This window comes from Schistocerca serialis, chromosome 9 (assembly GCF_023864345.2).
Source record: "Schistocerca serialis cubense isolate TAMUIC-IGC-003099 chromosome 9, iqSchSeri2.2, whole genome shotgun sequence".
In the NCBI taxonomy this organism is placed as follows: Eukaryota; Metazoa; Arthropoda; class Insecta; order Orthoptera; family Acrididae; genus Schistocerca; species Schistocerca serialis.
In genome coordinates this window covers 33,173,536-33,191,079 of record NC_064646.1, presented here as the reverse complement: position 1 = coordinate 33,191,079, position 17,544 = coordinate 33,173,536, and the positions used below count along the sequence as shown (strand labels likewise).

Here is a 17,544-nt window from a genome sequence, read left to right as displayed (position 1 = left end):
GCTGTGAAATATATGTGCGTATGAAAAACATGACAAAATATACATAGAATGTAATATTCAGAAAAAAATTGATCATCTATGCAGAAATAAATGGAACAAGTTCATGGGCATAGTAGCAAATGCAATAAATATCATTCTGAAGATATCCTGTTCTGATTTACGGACAGTGCACTGAGATAAAGCACCCTCATGAAAGAATATCTCTTATGGTGCTTATGAGGAGAACTGGCCACAAATGGGAAAAATCGTCCATTACATGTAACATGACATTTAACTTACATGTTTATTTTGTTCTGCTCACATTGCTAATGTCTTTTGTTTTGAAATTCATGGTAGGTAGTACAGTGAAATTTTTGGATCCTTGATCAAAATGCCAGTGTCATCTCAGAATATTACAATTTTTTACAAAATATGTGATTGCTGTGGTAAATTACTTATGCATGTTAATAAAAGGAGAGCCACTTGCAACAAGCATTGAAGGAAACCATGATTATTTATTAATACCTGGTTGACAACCAGGTAACTTTCGAGACAGGTACTCGTTTGGTCGTGTACTGCATGTTGCTTTCTATTAATTCAAGTAATTGTCTGTTGACCTCACAAGCTTGGAAGGACTACTTACAAGAATTGAATGGACCTGCTCAAGATCACACTATTGTTGAGGAATCTAAAATATTTACCAGGAATCAGACCTAAGACTTCGATATCAGTAACCATCTGCAAACTTCTAGTCCATGATGTTGGTTGCAAGCTTTTATTTTTAATTCAGTTCTTGATTTTACTTGTCTTTGATGTTACTAGAAATAGTATTTTATGAATGAATGCTAAAATTACTTTAAATTTATTCTGTTTATATGTTACATTCTTTCATTAGGTTTTAGATCAGACTGGGAATCAGGACCTGTGCTACTACAATTTTCTGTGTGCACACCCATTTGGTCTTTTGAGTGACTTCAATCATATATTTTCCAATCTTGGTTACATACTGCTGGGACTTCTCTTTATAATTCTTACTGCCCGAAGAGATCGAATGCACCGCTGTTCTGATTCCAGATTTGATAAGGTAACATGCATTTGTGTCAGACAAAACTTCACTTGAGGAAACTGTAAAATTACATAGAGACAGAATGTCTGCCTAGTACATACCTTCAGTAGGCAAAATTCTAAGTACTGCCAACAGTGTTTCATACTGTAGTAGTATTAGTTGCCTGCGTCACCTTTCTCAACTTCACCAACCTGTCCCTCTTTCCTCCGTCAAGAAGAAACTAGCAATTTCAAAAGTCAAGATAATTGGTTGTACTTCCACATGTGTCATCAACTGTAGTTATAATTTTACCTGCTGAAGGTAAGCATTTACCAAGAAATCATTCTCCTTGTAATTTTATAACTTGTATTTTGCATTTTTGTACATTCAATTTGCACATGTAGCATAGATTTTGTGAGTGATTAATATTCTGTTTTTTCTTTATATCACATTTCTCCTTCATTAGGCAGGCTGTCTACTTTTTGTGTACTGCCATTTTCATAAAAAAAATCGATAAAAGTTTTTAATAAAGTGGCAGTTTCATGACAGCTTTTTTATATTATTACTTCTCTGTTCATGACTGAGAGGAACAACATGCTACAGAGTGAAGTGCACAGGTTGCAAAGAACACCTATATGTTTGTTAATGTTAATGAAAAGAATAAAATAACACAGTTTCTTGGGGCATGAGCCGCACTACTTGGTTCAGGCTGAAAAGTCAGTCGCTGATGATTGCACTGTAATGTTCGTACATTGATGAGGTCTGTGAGGCCATGGTCAGTGAGAGCAACACAGAGCTTGAGGATGGACTAAGTCTGTGAAGCTGTGATCAGCATTGAGTGGTGAGATGCTTCTCATTTGACTCAGTGATGCAAACTCCAATTCATGGCTTAGTAGGCATGGCTGGTGTAAACCCGGGCTGTGAACTGTCTGCAGAGAGGTCAGGCAGTGACCTAAATACCCACCGGGTGGAAGGATACCAGCTCTGTGCTCCAAGGACATGTGACTTGCAGATGTGAGATAGTGCCACGGTGGCAGTGCTGTTTGCAGTGATGCTTACTCCTCTAGTGGCAAAGCTGGTGCCATGTGGTACTATGGTGGCTGCCAGAGATCAGATTGAAAACAACTCAGAATTTTTTTTTTTTTTTTTTTTTCCCCATCAGACTGATTTCTTTCAATCTCCAGAAGCAGTGTCATTAGGGGGATCTGTGAGGTGGCACAGTGGTTAGCACGAGGGACTCACATTTGGGACTATGATGGTTCAAACCTGCATCTGGCCACCCTGATTTGGGTTTTCTGTGATGTCCCTAAATCGTTTAAAGCAAATGTCAGGATGGGTGCTGTGACAGAGCATCTCTAAATTCCTCAATGTCAGTGGGATGTTAAACTGCAATCTTCCGTCCTTCTCCCTTTAGTGTTCTGGAGCTTCCACAACTGCAGTACATAATTGTATGGTTGGTGGCTGTGTTGCATTGCAGTAGCCTGGGAATGCAGTATTTCAGTCCATCCAAGGGAGAGATGGCAGAGTATCTCAGTAATGCATTTGCAGCCAAAGAGAAGAGAAGCTCAGAGTTCAGAGAAGCAGGTACTCCTTGTGACGGAGGAGATTCAGACAGGTGGGTCATTGTGACAGGTCAATCTGGCTCAGATGAGTGCTAGTAAGAGCTGTCCTGAAAAAGAGAGACATGCAGTGCCAGTGTCTGCAAAGGTCGGCCAGGCCACCAAAGGTGGTGACGGGGACAGCATGTCATCATATGGAAATTTTAGTCCAGCCACTGATGGCAGCGATGGAGGTGACCAGGGTTTGCAGAAGTCCAGATGCAGAATTGCTCTAAGCATACATGACATAAGAAGGTCCTGTGGTCACATGTGGTGCCACATGTTGGAGGGTTGCTGGAGAGGCAACCACACAGGGGTGTGAAGCCATGCATTGGGGGCTTCGCAGGGCACGGCTCGGCAGAAGGCACTGTGTGTTCTGTGATGTTCCTCACCTGAAAACAGTGCAGAAGGATGAGGTATATGGTATTTCAGGGAGGAATGAACTGGATGAGATGAGCAGTATGTTAGGTCCCACAGAATGATACAGAAGGGTCCCAACAAGGATGGGTCATTGGCAGGTGTAACCAGAGTAGAAAATGGTTGGGTGAAAGGCCCGGAGGTGGCAGCGCCAGTGGTGGACGTGCCTGTAGCAGACGTGCCAGTGACGGATGTGCTGATGGCACGTGGTCAGGATTTGAAAAGTAGGCAGGACAGATGAGCCCCCAGTGTCAAGGAAGATGCTTTGGAATGTTGAGTATGCACCAGAGCACAAAAAAGGTTGTAATAGGCAGCGAGGTGATCCTGCAATCGAGTATAGAACAGTGTAGCTTCTGGGCAGGTTAACAACTGTAAGAGAAACTAGGAGATATGTTGTAGGTGCTGTATGCTAAACGGGATGTGCATCACTATGTCTAAGGGCTGCAGTGCTGACAGGAGGCAGAGGTATTGAGAGTACACGCATGCAGCGAAGACAGAAAGCAACGGTCTGAATCTGTGCACGGGGATGAAAGGGCTACTCTGGGCAAGCACAAAAGTCTGACAGTCTGGATGCTAATCACTATTGAGATGTAATCCTATCCTCATCACCATTTTTAGTGTTTATGAACAAGACCAAGAGGAACGACACACTAACTGTATATTTATTAAGTCTGATGAACAGAATACAATAGCACAGTTTCTTGAAATGTGAATTGCACTACTTTGTTCAGCCCGAAAAGTCGGTCACTGATGATTGCAATGGAATATTCTTACACAGATGAGGTTCGTAAGGCTGTGGCCGATGGTGAGTGGTAGGGTGCTCGAGGATGGACAAAGTCTGTGTGGCCGAGGTCAGCGGTGAGTGATAGAGTGCTCAAGGATTAATGCTTCGGTAAGATGCTCCTCGTTTGCCTTGACAGTTTGAACTCTGATTGATGGGCTGCTAAGCGTGTCCACTGTAAATCCAGAGTGTGAACTGACTGCAGAATGGTTGAGCGGTGACCTAAATACTTGCCCAGTGGAAGTATACAAGCATAGCACTCCGAGGATACGTGATCTTTGAAAATGAGATAGTGCCATGATGGCAGCCACTGTTTGTGGTACTGCTTACACTTCTCGCGGTGAAGTGTTTTTGTATGGTTGTGAGGCTATTTTCATTCTATCTAAAGAGGTAGTGTTGTTAGTGAGCTGGAGCTTCAGCATTCTGCAGTATACGACTGTGTAATTGGTGACTGTGCCAGAAGGTGGTAGCCTTCGGGCACAGTAGTTAATGATATAGCAATGTGTTTGTTTCATTTCAGTATGTTACACATTGCATATAAGAGATTTTTACATGCTGTTTCATTTTATGTGTGTAATGAATATTTAGAACTGGAACTTCTATTTCATTGTTACTTGCTTGTGACTGTATATTTGAATTTCTGCAGATATTAGACTTGAACTGTTAGACTTGAGCAGCACTATATCTTTGTTGACATTGCTGAACATATTATATAAATATATAATAAAACTTGTATCCATTGAGTGGAACCGTATGGGATTCCATATTCTGGAAATATTTTTATTGCTGTTAATAATAATTTTTCTGTGGTACTCTGTTTTCTACTATGAAAGCTTAACTTAAGCCATTTAAGATGAATTGCTGTAATTACATTAACAAAATTCTGTTATGCATGCAATCATAGGTCTTGAGATGTCCAAAAAAAGGTTCTGTCCTAGCTTCATTAGTTAGTTCAACTATAGCTTTCTCTATAGATTTCCAGTTTGCCATTGGAGAAGCCTTTAACAAGATACTATCTGACAAATGTGAGTGTATTATATCTTATGGCACTATCTCATAATCTGTCTAGAACTGGAAAGAGTGTGATGGATGTAATGTTGAAAGCTATTTGCTTGTATCTATTTGTTCAGACCACATAAAAGGCTAATGAATTAAAATTCTTAATATCAGTGGAGTGCTTTTTTATGTCTTCCACCTATTTTGTTCTCTAACAAAAGTGCTGCACCAACTTACTCATAGAGATAAAAAATAAGCAGGTCAGTAATACTTGAAACTAAGGAAGGAAAATGTAAGTATAATGTTCTGTTGACAGTGAAATAGTTAGAGATGGAGAATTAACTTTGATTTTATGAATATGGTGGAAGGTTTCAACTATGGCCATATAGGATGAATCACCCCAGCATTCAGCAGAGGTAATGGAAATAAATAAAAAGCTAATTGCCACACAAGGATCTGAACCTGACTTCTGTAGAAGATGAGTCAAGAGTCTTAACAAGTGCACTCTGTTGTGTGGTACTTTGGTCATTGCACAGAATCTTGGTTTCCCCAATAGGAACATGGTATAACTGTAATCACCCATTAAGGAATAAACAACTGGAAAGGGCTTTTGTTCATAGCAGTGAAAAGTAAATAATTTATATTTTTGCTTTAATAGAGTTTTCCATTTCAAATTTTGGTGCATTAGTGTGCTTGTATTTTTCCATTGGTTAAACATGTCCTAGCTGGTATGAACAAAGAATGTGTCACTTAGTATTTTAAATATCCAGGAAAAAGATGCTACTAGGGCAAAACACTGACTAGAAAGCATCGGTACCTTCTGGCACTACATCCCTTCATACTTCATGATTATGCATGACGCTGCTTGGTGAACCCTGTACAGGAGCTCCTGAGAATGTGGGGGAGGAAGACACTGGGACATCCACTGTATTCACCCTACATGAGTCTGTGTGATTATGACCTGTGCACCAAAATGAAGGAACCTCTTCGTGGTACATGCTACAATGCAAGAGAAGTCATCATTCACGCCATAGGGTGGTCCTTGTGAGACATCAACAGAGATGGGCACACTGGCAGCATATGATGCCTTCCATCTGTGTTGGGGTGGGTGATCCAACCAAGAGGTGATTATATTGAGGGAACGTAATACAGTGAGCATTTTTCAGTGAAGTCTGGTATGAACTATAACAGTGTTTCCACTACAGTGGAATCTCACTCAACAAGCATCTCCCACAATGTGCAATTTGCTTAATGAACAAAACAAATTGTAAAAAAAATTACTTGCTTAATGAGTGCTCTTTCACATAACGAGTGGCGATGATTTATTGTGACATAACCAGCAGTTTGCACATGGCAGGGGAACATTCAACAATATGAACATCTTTCATTGTCGCCAACAGCGTATGAACGATGTCTTTAGTACATAGTGCCGTCTGGGCTTAGAGCCCTTTCTGCTACCATCTTAGTGCAGCTTGTGATCACACATTTTTCTAAACTCGTGTTCACACAGTGTTTTTTTGTGTGCAAGTTTTAATAACCTTCAGAGAAATGTCCCCGAAGATAAAGCCACAAGAAGCCAACCATAAGCGAAACAAAATGACGTGGGAAATGAAATGTAACGTCATTGAAAAACACGAATGTGGTTTGAGCGTTGCTGATTTAGCATGCACATACAATCGCTCTACATCAACTATTTGCGCTATCCTCAAGAACAAGGACAAGATTAAGGAGATAGATGCTTCAAAGGAAATGACAAGAGTATCTAAACAACTGTTTTGTATTCTGGATGATGTCGGAAGGTTCCTCCTTATATGGATAAATGAAAATCAATTGTAAAGCAACACCATTAACAGGAACATCATTCGTGAGAAAGTGAGAATGATTTTTGCCGACCTCGTTAACAAAATGCCAGGATCATCAGGGGCCGAAGAAGTGTTTAAGGGAAGCCATGGTTTGAGAAGTTTAAGAGAAGAACTGCATCCACAGTGTTGTGAGGCATGATGAAGCAGCTAGCTCTGACACAAAGGCAGCAGAAAACTTCTTCAGCAACTTCAAGATGCTCATAAATTCAGAGCGTTATCTATTGCAACAAGTTTTTAATTGTGACCAGATGGGTCTATTCTGGAAAAAGATTCCAAGGCGTACCTTTATAACAGCAGAGGAGAATGCATTGCCCGGTCACAAGCCAATAAAAGACTGTCTCGCACTGCTATTCTGTGCCAGTGCAAGTGGTGATTTGAAAATTAAACCACTGCTTTTTACCATTCAGAAACTCCACGAGCCTTCAAGAAGTGTAAAGCCCAGAAGAGCAGGTTAAATGTGATATGGAGGTCCAACAACAAGGCTTGTGTGACACCTGGTCTTTCTTGTGATTGGTTCAGTGAAGTGTTTGTTCCTTTGGTGAAAAAATATTTGCTTGAGATGAATCTGCCACTTCATGTCTTGTTTGTTATGGACAATGCTCTTGCCCATTCTCAGGTATACAAGAACACCTCCTTGGAGAATTTCAATTCATTAAGATCCAATTTTTGCCTCCCAACACCACTCCCCATTACTCCAGCCTTAAGATGAGCTTGTGGGAGGACGAATGGCTGGCGGTGACGGCCAATAAACTGCGGTCGGTAAAGTCAACCACTCGGCCGTGGCGTTCCTCCTGCCGGTTGCTCAGGCGGGAAGAGGTGGCCCTCACACGTCTGCGGATTGGGCACTGTCCTGTGACGCATAGCTATTTATTACGGCGGGAGGATCCTCCGTTTTGTGACACTTGTGGTGTGCACATCTCTGTCCGGCACATTTTAACCGACTGCATTTTATACTGTGATGCAAGGGCAGAAGCACAAGTTGATGGGGATCTGCCTTGTGTTTTAGCTGACGATGAGACATGTGTGTCTAGGGTTTTTAAGTTTTGTGATGTGTCTGGACTCTGGCCTAAACTTTTAGGCTGGAGGTTTTAGTGTATTGCAGAGTGGCTGACTCCTCCCTTTTTTCCTTGTGGTCAGCCAGTCACTTCCATCTGCTACATTGTTATAGCTCCCTCTACCATTTTCTTCCTGTGTTGTCCATGTTTTACTGCTGATGCCCTGCTTCATCCCACGCTTCGGTGTGGGTGAGCACATATTTTTCAATGGTTTTTCCCCGTGTTTTCTGTTCCGTTTTCTGTAACTGTTCTGAGTGTTTTTCTTGACACCCGTCTCACTATGTTACTGATCGGGCGCCCCCAAAACACCTCTACTACTACCTACTTAAGATGAGCAGATTATTTCTAACTTTAAGAAGCTCTGCACTAAAGCATTCTTTGAGAATTGTTACCTGCCTCAAGAGGATTGAAGAGGCATCGGAAGTGGTTACCAAGAGAACTCTCACTTCTGCTTGGAGGAAGCTTTGGCCAGAATTCTTTGTCAAATGTGACTCTGAGACATTTTAGTGAGTATCTGTGGAGCCTGTAGTCAATGAGATTGTCTTTTTGACCAAGAGCATGGGACTAGATGTGTATAAGAGTGATGTCAGTGAACTTGTGGAATATCACAGTCAAGAAATGACCACTGAAGAGATTACGGAGTTGCAGTGTATTCCACAGCAGGAAACTGTGGAAAGGAGTTCGGAGGAGGAGGAGGAGGAGGAGGAGGAGGAGGAGGAGGCAGTAACAGCAAAGCTTCTGGCACAATAAGAGAAATGCTAAAGGCGTAGGAATTGATTGCATCGCACATTAAAAATCATCATCCCAATAAAGCAGTGGTTATGCGCGCTACAAATTTATTTACAATAATGCTGTGCTGCAATTTCGCCAAGTGTTGAAGCATCGACAGAAACAAATGACTATAAGTAGCTTCTTAGTAAAAAAGAATAAGGTATGTTTCCTGAATAATACTCTATGTATAATTTTCTTTTGATAAATGGCATGAATAAGACAAAACTTTTAGTACTTTTTCTGCGTGGAATGCATTATTGTAATTTACATTAATTTATATAGGATAAATTATTTATCTTAACAGTTGTTTTGCACTATGAGTAAGATTCTGAAATGAATTACACGAGGTTCCACTGTATTTTTTATCCAACCCCTGTATTTTTTCAACAATATGAAACTCACCACATAGAGGAGGCATTGAGAGGCAGGCAGGCAGGCAGGCAGTCTTAGTTCAGGTTGCTAAATTATTAGCTATCAGATTAGGTCCTTCATTAGACGTACCTTCATTTTGTTGTTGTTCTATCTCGGATTTTCCATTATTTTATATTGTTTTTTTCTCCATGTAAATATAGGGTGATCATATTTCTGTGGTTACTTGCTTCATTTTGATTGTGCCTTAATGTTAGATGTCACTTCGTTTTTATAATCAGTTCTAATTTTGTCTTACACAGCTAATAAAATTGTGTGTTGCAGTATTATGGCATCCCTCAACACTATGGACTTTTCTACGCAATGGGTGCAGCACTTATGATGGAAGGAGTTCTGAGTGCATGCTACCACGTTTGCCCCAACCATTCAAATTTTCAGTTTGGTATTGTTATTAATATTTATTTATATTAAATTCCTACTTAAAGTGACAGTAGCATATGGTAAACTATCAAATGTGTAGGTAGACTGGCCAGTCCATACCTTCAGGAAGCCCAACTTCCAGAACTGCCAGTAAAATTCACATAAATAAATGAAATAGTATTCCTTCCTTTAGATACTATGGTTTAATATGGGTTTGGTTCTTGTAAAGTCTGTGGATTTTAAAGACAAAATTACATTTTTGTTTAATATGATATGGTTAAACTTGTAGTATGTAAGTGACCTGTGGTTTTCAAGCAGGATTAATGTGTCTGAGGGGGAGGGAAATTATAGTGTTTTTTATAGTATAATAGCTTATTTTTACTGGTCCTCTTGTTTATAAATGCATCTTGTGCATAAGACATTGGAGAAATTAATTTTCACACACACACACAGGTAAGAGTGATACAGTAATACATTATGTAACTTACATTGCTATGCACACATATTTAAATTACAAGTAATTTTCATTTATATAACATACATCAAAAATTTAAATGTTCTTCAAGGGAGCAAAAGCAGTAATGCTGTAAGTATGTCTTTAATTTTTTTCCAAGTGTTTTGACCTTGGTATTTGCTTTTATATTTTTGGGAAGTATCTTATAAAGATTAATGCTCATGTGGAAAGTAGCTTTTCGGCTCAGGAGTGTGTTGATTTGAGTCAAATATAAGTTTTGTTTTGCCTGGAGTAGTGATTATGACTATCACTGTTTGACTATGTACTGTCTTTAACTGTTTACATTTATTTTTAAGAATTTAAGAGTTTCCATACTGTAGATACATGGTGACGTGGAATACCAGTGATATTAAACAGTGCTTCACATTATTCTAATGGCCTCAGTGTGGTGATAGCCCAAAATGTGACCCATTTTTAAGACTGGAAGGAAAGAAGTTGTGATATGCACTCTCACCTACAGCAGATCCATCCGTGGAGCACAGAAACAAATAACAGAAAACAGCAATTACACTAGCTTTCAAGCACTAGCTCTTTTTCTAACAAAAGTGCACACATTCACACACAAAACCACACAGACATTCAAATGCATACTCCCATTGCCAAAGTAAGAGTCCTGTTGTAGCCACAGGACTGTGTGTTGAGGTGTCTGTGTGGTTGCGTGTGTGAATGTGTGTACTTTTGTTAGAAAAAAGAGTTAGTGTGAATATTGGTGTCTGTTAAGAGGTTCTGTGTTCCAAGCATTGGTCCACTATAGCTGAGTGATTGCCTTTTCCTTTCATCATAAGCTTATCATGGTAAGGTGTAATTCATTTGTATTAATAAAACACTTACGTTAATAGGAGTTTCCATTATTTTATTGAACACTACAGTAAACATAGAGAAATTAATCAGCAGCAATATATTCTCTCACATTATCTTAAGAGAATTTGACATGTTCATGTAGTTTAGCAGTTGGAACATGCAGAAACCTACTTATTCATATTTAAAGATGTTTTCAAGCCTGGTTTGAAATGTATTTTTATCCACAAAGGAATAGTTTTTCAATAAGGAAAGGTCAGCATTGGAAGGCGCCAGATGGAAAAGAATAAGTATGTAAGGGATGACATCCCAAACAAACTCCTCAATAGTTTCCTTTGTGAAATCAGCAGAGTGCATTGTCATGTAGTAGCAACACTCCATGCACTTCTGTTGGTCATTTTTTCTTACATGTCAACTGAAATGTTTCTCAGTTGTTGGCAAAAAATGCCAGCTGCAATGGACACACCCCTGTGCAGGAATTTGTGGTGCACAACAGTCTCTGTGTGCCACCGGGTGCAAAATATTATCTGTTCACACTGTTCTTTGCTCAAGGAGATGTCTTTTGCTAGGGCTCAGTCCATAATTTCTTTAAGACATTAATATAAAGGCACTATAATTCATCACCAGTAACAATATTGCATGGGAATGCTCAGTGAGTGAACTGACAGTCAAACAAAAATGCCCCTTTGATTTTTTATTGCTTTGAATCAGACCCGGTATTAGTCCCACACCCAACATCTGAATCTGTGTCAATTATTGAGACTTCATGTAAGTGGAAATCATTCGTGCCAGAAGTATCTTTCTTGAAACAGGAAAATCCTTTTCTGAAGTGATTTGCACTTCCCCCGCACTTGACACGAATGTTTCAAGCTGCCTCTGCTGCCTTCATCCTTCTGTCAAAGCAAAGTAAACATTATGTTGCAAATGTTAGATTTTTTACCAGTTGTGATTCTATTCAATGAAGCTCAAACAGTGTTCAAAAGATTGGAGTATGCAAAATCCAATTTGCAACTGCAAGACAAATACTAGTAGAACTTCAAATAAGAAAATGAGAGTTAATAAATTTACCCATAGAAATCTACACTAATTGTGTAACTGCATGGTGTCCATGTGGTTTATCACAGTTATTTCATGAGGAAAATTTATTTACTGTAAGAAACAATTTCATTTTACCAGTGGGAGAACAGTAACATGCTCAAGGTGCGCCATGTCATATTCACCTGGCCAGATGGTAGCAAGTGGCAAGGAAACTCTCAAACGTAAACTGTCCTGATCTTATCATAGACACAAGTTCTGTCATGGAAGGTTTTGCTGTTACTGATGTGTTAGAAAGAGAAGTAAGTTATCTTTGAGGTTCCATTAGACTGTTACCTTTGGCAGACAATTGAAATGCGGTTGAAATAATAATGGAACAAATGAACTTGAACTCGCAAATTACATTACATGACATTTACCACTGAACCACAAGCAGAAACAGCTCTTTAACAGTTCAAATGGAAGACATCACCACCTCGAGACATTTTCTGCAACATACAGTGTTGCCAGATTGTGCAGATGGCCAGACTTAGAATTCTGAGGGGTGGGGAGTATTATTGACCACTTAAGTGAATAACTCAGACTTGTTCTCTGCAATAGCTGGCCAGTCGCCATGTTTTATGTGAAAGTGATACTTCAGTACTTTTGATAGACACCTCTGATGATATGTGACACTGTTCTAGCTTTCCGAACTAATGATTTCATCCCTGGGAAAAGGTGGAGACTAGGTTGTGGGATGAGTTAAAATAAAGAGGTCACTTGGACCCCAGCATGAAGGGGACCCTATCTGTTAAAGAGTATGAGGGGAGACAAGGATCTTTGTCTACCCCAGACATGACTCATGGTTTCCATACTGGTGAAGGCTGCAACATTTACCAATTCGAACTGTGGTGCCAGGGCTCTCTAAAAAATTTGTCCGTGTCTCCTTTCCTTTTCATAATCAACAGCTAAATAACAACAAAAGATACTCCAAGATAAAATCTGTAGGTTGCGTGTTTAGCTGCCAGCATAATATTTATTGACACTTTATCACATCAAACTGTACTAAAAAATGACACATTTTGGAGAGATCTGTAATGTGGTGTGTTTTAGTAAACACATGCATGAAACAGTGATACTCTGGGACATCATGGGTCCTGTGCTGTGACTGACTGGCAGAAGCAAATTGATCAATCCCTATGTTTATTTAAGTACTTAGGAAACTAACATGCCAGACTTGTTGATTTTCTTACTTACACTTGCATGTTACAAAAATGTGCAGTTCAAGTGGTACACTGCATTCATGACCTTGGCTAAATGCCTCATTTTAGTACAATTTGTTGTGCAAAAGTGACAAGAAATGTGACACTGACGGACGAACATGCTACCGCACAATGCTCTGTCGAAATTACATGTATAACCCAATCAGGATTTGAGCATTGCTTTTGTTCTTGATTGATGTTCAGACCAGGTTTGAGTGCATCATTTTACCCTAAGCTCAATTTTCTAAATTCTTGCCTAATACATTACACACTGAATCCATATTGTGCTGTTTTCATACTTGCTGTATGCTGCAATTATTCACAAGAAAATAAAACTTGCAATAACTCGGGCACAAAGTACTCACAAAAAGAAACTTGTTAATAATACACTTTATCTTGCAAAAGCTGTAAACAAGCAAGGGAATTCTTAGCAACTAAACGTAACAGGTCTGGTTCACACGTTTATTTCCTCTAATCATTTTTTAAACTCTCATTAGTGGGTGCCACACCTGTTACCCCATATTCTAGTGCACTCTAGTGAGAATTTACAACTGTAGCATGTCTTGGCTAGAGCGGATGGAATTGCCAATGCCAAAAACAAAACAAAAAACTATCTTCAACACTATCAAAATATTGATAGTAAATGTTGATTAATGATGCATCAAATGATAATTGAGATGTACTGTGACAGGGATTTGACAGCAAGGTTTCAGCCACTCTTTCCTTTTTGTTGTAACCAGCAGAACATGAAAATCATGTGTAGATTGGTAGGGCATCCTTAGGCGGAACAGACAAAGCCTTCGGGAGTCTTATAAGAGGTGCACTCCATAGAAGCCAAGCTCCTAATCCTCTGCTACACAGAGCTAACTGGCATTTCAAGGTGCAGCCTTAGATTAGCTACAACTGGTTTGAGAAACATGACTTGATGTGAACAGTTGCAAAGACATTGCCTGTCATTATTTAAATCTGTGAAAAAAATGTTTCAAATGTGGCCTTATAATTTAAACTCAGTGTAGCAGGTGGGGGATGAGAATGACCACTACTGGGTGGTTCCCTTGTGGGTTCGGGGGTAAGAATAGGCCCGCGGTATTCCTGCCTGTCATAAGAGGTGACTAAAAGGAGTCTCAAAAATTTCGGCCTTATGTGATTGTCCCCTCTCGGGTTTGACCTCCATCTTTCTAAATTCTTCCAAAGAGCGAGCCAATTGGGGAAGGGCGCCTTACTTGGTGCATTGTGTCCATCTTGCATTGAGAACTTTCGCCAGCTTTTTCGTCGTTGCATTGCAGTCCTATCGCCCAGTGTTTCCCTCGTTCTCGTCTGGTGATAGCTATCCAGGAGTCCCTGCATACTCTTGCCTGTTGCGGCCGCTCTGTGGTCTTTGTGTGGACCCCCGGTCATGTCAGCCACCAGTGAACCAACCCTGGACATTGGCCTCCCGGAGACTGATTTGTGAGCAGTCTTATGCCGCAAAGTTTTCGCACTATGGGACACTGGATGGCGCGGTCTAACCACCCCTAACAAACTCCGTGCCTTCAAGGAGACGACAACTGTGTGGCGGTCATCCCTGCAAGCCACTTGCAGGGACTCAGTAGTCCTTTGCCGGCTCCACATTGGCCTCATCTGCTTGATACACAGCTTTATACTGCGGCATGAGGACACCGGTTTAAAAGTGGACACCCACAAGTGGCTCAAACAACCACCGGTCCCTGGTCGTAGGGCCTCACGGTCGTCGTCCGTCCCTGAGACTGACCCAGTGAAGCCCTCCCAGCCGGAACCACCGAAGGCACAGTGAGAGAAGCTGAAAAAGAAGAAAGTCCCCAAGAATCCCGACATTGCGGTGGCACCCGTCCCACCGCTTCCAACAAGCTCAGCGTCTGACGACGAGGTCGAGATTCTGGCGTCTGCTGAAGACCTGGATCTCGCCGGTCTCTGAGACACCATGGATGTCACTCGTGCTGGTACTGAATCGGTGGCAGCGAGTGAACAAGCGGCGTAAACTGTCTTCCCAGTCCCTTCACGCCTTTCTGAGCCATGGACCATATCGTTCTCCAGTGGAACTGCAGCAGTTTCTTCCATCATCTAGCTGAGCTCCGACAACTTATCAGCCTTCACCCTTTCTTCTCCATTGCTCTTCAGGAAACTTGGTTTCCAGCGATGCGAACCCCCACCCTCCGTGGCTATCGGGGGTATTATAAGAACCGGGCAGCTTATGAAAGGGTGTCTGGTGGTGTCTGCATCTACGTCCTTCACTCTCTTCACAGCGATTCCGTTCCTCTCCAAACGCCTTTAGAGGCTGTCGCTGTTCGGCTGTGGACGCCACAGGCTGTTACTGTCTACAGTCTGTATCTTCCACTGGATGGTGATGTCCCACGGCATGTCCTGGCTGCGCTGATCGCCCAATTGCCGTCACCTTTCTTGTTACTGGGTGACTTCAACACCCATAACCCTCTGTGGGGTGGGTCAGTGGCAACAGGTCGAGGTGCCATCGTTGAGAATGTATTGGCACAGCTCGACCTCTCCCTTTTAAACAATGGTGCCTTCACACATTTCAGTGTGGCGCGTGGCACGTACTCCGCCATTGACCTTTCGATCTGCAGCTCTAGCCTCTTACTGTCTGTCCAATGGATTGTGCATGACGACCTGTGTGGCAGTGACCACTTTCCGATCCTTCTGTCACTGTCACAACGTCACTCTTCTGGGTGCCCTTGCAGATGGGTTATGAATAATTCTGACTGGGATTTGTTCTCCTCCATTGCCGCTATTGAGCCTCTTTCTAATGACGCCATTGATGCGGTGGTGCACTCTGTCACTACCGGCATCGTTACTGCCACAGAATCTGCCATTCCCCGTTCTTCTGGATCCCCTCGGCGGCGGACTGTGCCTTGGTGGTTGCCTGAGATTGCTGAGGCGATTAAAGATCGCCGGCGGGCGCTCCAGCGTCACAAGCGGCATCCATCTTTAGAAAACCTAGTCGCCTTTAAACGGCTCTGTGCGTGGGCCCGTCACATCATTCACCAGAACAAGCAGGAGTGCTGGGAGCGGTATGTGTCCACCATTGGCCTCCATGTCTCTCCATCGCAGGTCTGGGCCAAGATTCGACGCCTCTGTTTCTATCGGACCCCTGTCAGCATCCCTGTGCTCTCACTGAATGGAGCAGTTGTACTGACTCCGACGTCATTGCCAACTGCTTGGCAGAGCATTTTGCTCTGAGTTCTGCTTCTGCGAATTACCCACTGGCCTTCCGCTCCATTAAAGAGCAGATGGAACATCGGAGCCTTTCTTTTCGCACCCACCATCCTGAAACCTACAATGTTCCATTCAGTGAGCGGGAATTTCACAGTGCCCTAGCCGTTTGCCCGATACCGCTCCTGGGCCAGATCGCATCCACTGTCAGATGCTGAAACACCTTTCAGTGGACTGCAAGTGACGCCTCCTCAACCTTTACAACCGTATTTGGGTCGAGGGTGAATTTCTGTCGCAATGGTGGGAAAGCATTGTCATCCCCATTTTGAAACCTGGCAAGAACCCTTTGGATGTGGACAGCTACCGCCCCATTAGCCTCACCAACGTTCTTTGCAAGCTGCTTGAACAGATGGTGAGCCGGCGATTGAGTTGGGTACTCGAGTCTTGGGGCCTCCTGGCTCCGTCTCAGGGTGGGTTCCGAAAAGGCCGCTCTGCCGCCGACAATCTGGTGAGCCTGGAGTCCGCCATCCATACGGCCTTTGCCCGCCATCAGCACCTCGCCGCTGTCTTCTTTGATATGCGGAAGGCGTACGATGCGACGTGGCGCCATCACATCCTCTCTACACTTCATGATTGGGGTCTTCGGGGTCAGCTGCCGATTTTCATACTCAATTTTCTGTCGCATCGTACCTTCTGCGTGCAAGTCGCGGCCTCTCTTAGTTCCTCCCGAGTTCAGGAGAACGGGGTGCCACAGGGATCTGTTTTAAATGTCTGCCTGTTTTTAATAGCAGTTAACGGGCTCATTGCAGCAGTGGGAACGTCTGTCTCAGCGTCCTTGTATGCTGACAACTTCTGCCTTTACTATAGCTCTATTGGCATTGCAGCTGCTGAATGTCAGCTGCAGGGCGCGATCCGCAAGGCGCAGTCTTGGGCTGTAGCGCATGGCTTCCAGTTTTCGGCAGCCAAGACCTGCGTTATGCATTTCTGCCAGCGACGCACTGTTCACCCGGAGCCGCGGCTTTATCTTGATGGCGAACTTCTTGCTGTGGTGGAGTCACACAGGTTTTTGCGTGTGGTTTTTGATGCTCGGTTGACTTGGCTGCCTCATATTTGGCAGCTTAAACAGATGTGTTGGCGGCATCTTAATGCTCTGCGATGCGTGAACCACACCAGGTGGGGCACTGACCGATCTACCCTCTTACGGCTCTACCAGGTGTTAATACAGTCTCGTCTGGATTAGGGGAGCCTGGCTTATGATTCAGCATCCCCTTCGGCATTGCGGGTGCTGGACCCAATCCTTCACAGCGAGATACGCCTTGTCACTGGTGCTTTCCGGACCAGCCCTGTGAACAGCTTACTTGTGGAGGCAGTTGTCCCTCCACTGCAGTTACAGTGCCACAGTTTACTGACCGCTTAAGCTGCCCATGTTTTTAGCTTGCCCGGGCATCCAAATTATCGTCCTCTGTTCCCACAATTGGTC

The 17,544-nt window shown here is 42.5% G+C and overlaps 1 protein-coding gene across 1 annotated transcript in view; it reads left to right on the top strand.

Annotated features, from left to right (window-relative positions):
• LOC126419300 (SID1 transmembrane family member 1-like) overlaps positions 1-17,544 on the top strand; it is a 143,744-nt gene that overhangs the window by 59,832 nt on the left and 66,368 nt on the right. Inside the window, exons 9-10 of the mRNA XM_050086474.1 lie at positions 875-1,063; positions 9,198-9,315. Of these exons, the coding sequence (XP_049942431.1) occupies positions 875-1,063; positions 9,198-9,315 (307 nt within the window). The remainder of the gene's footprint in view (positions 1-874; positions 1,064-9,197; positions 9,316-17,544) is intronic.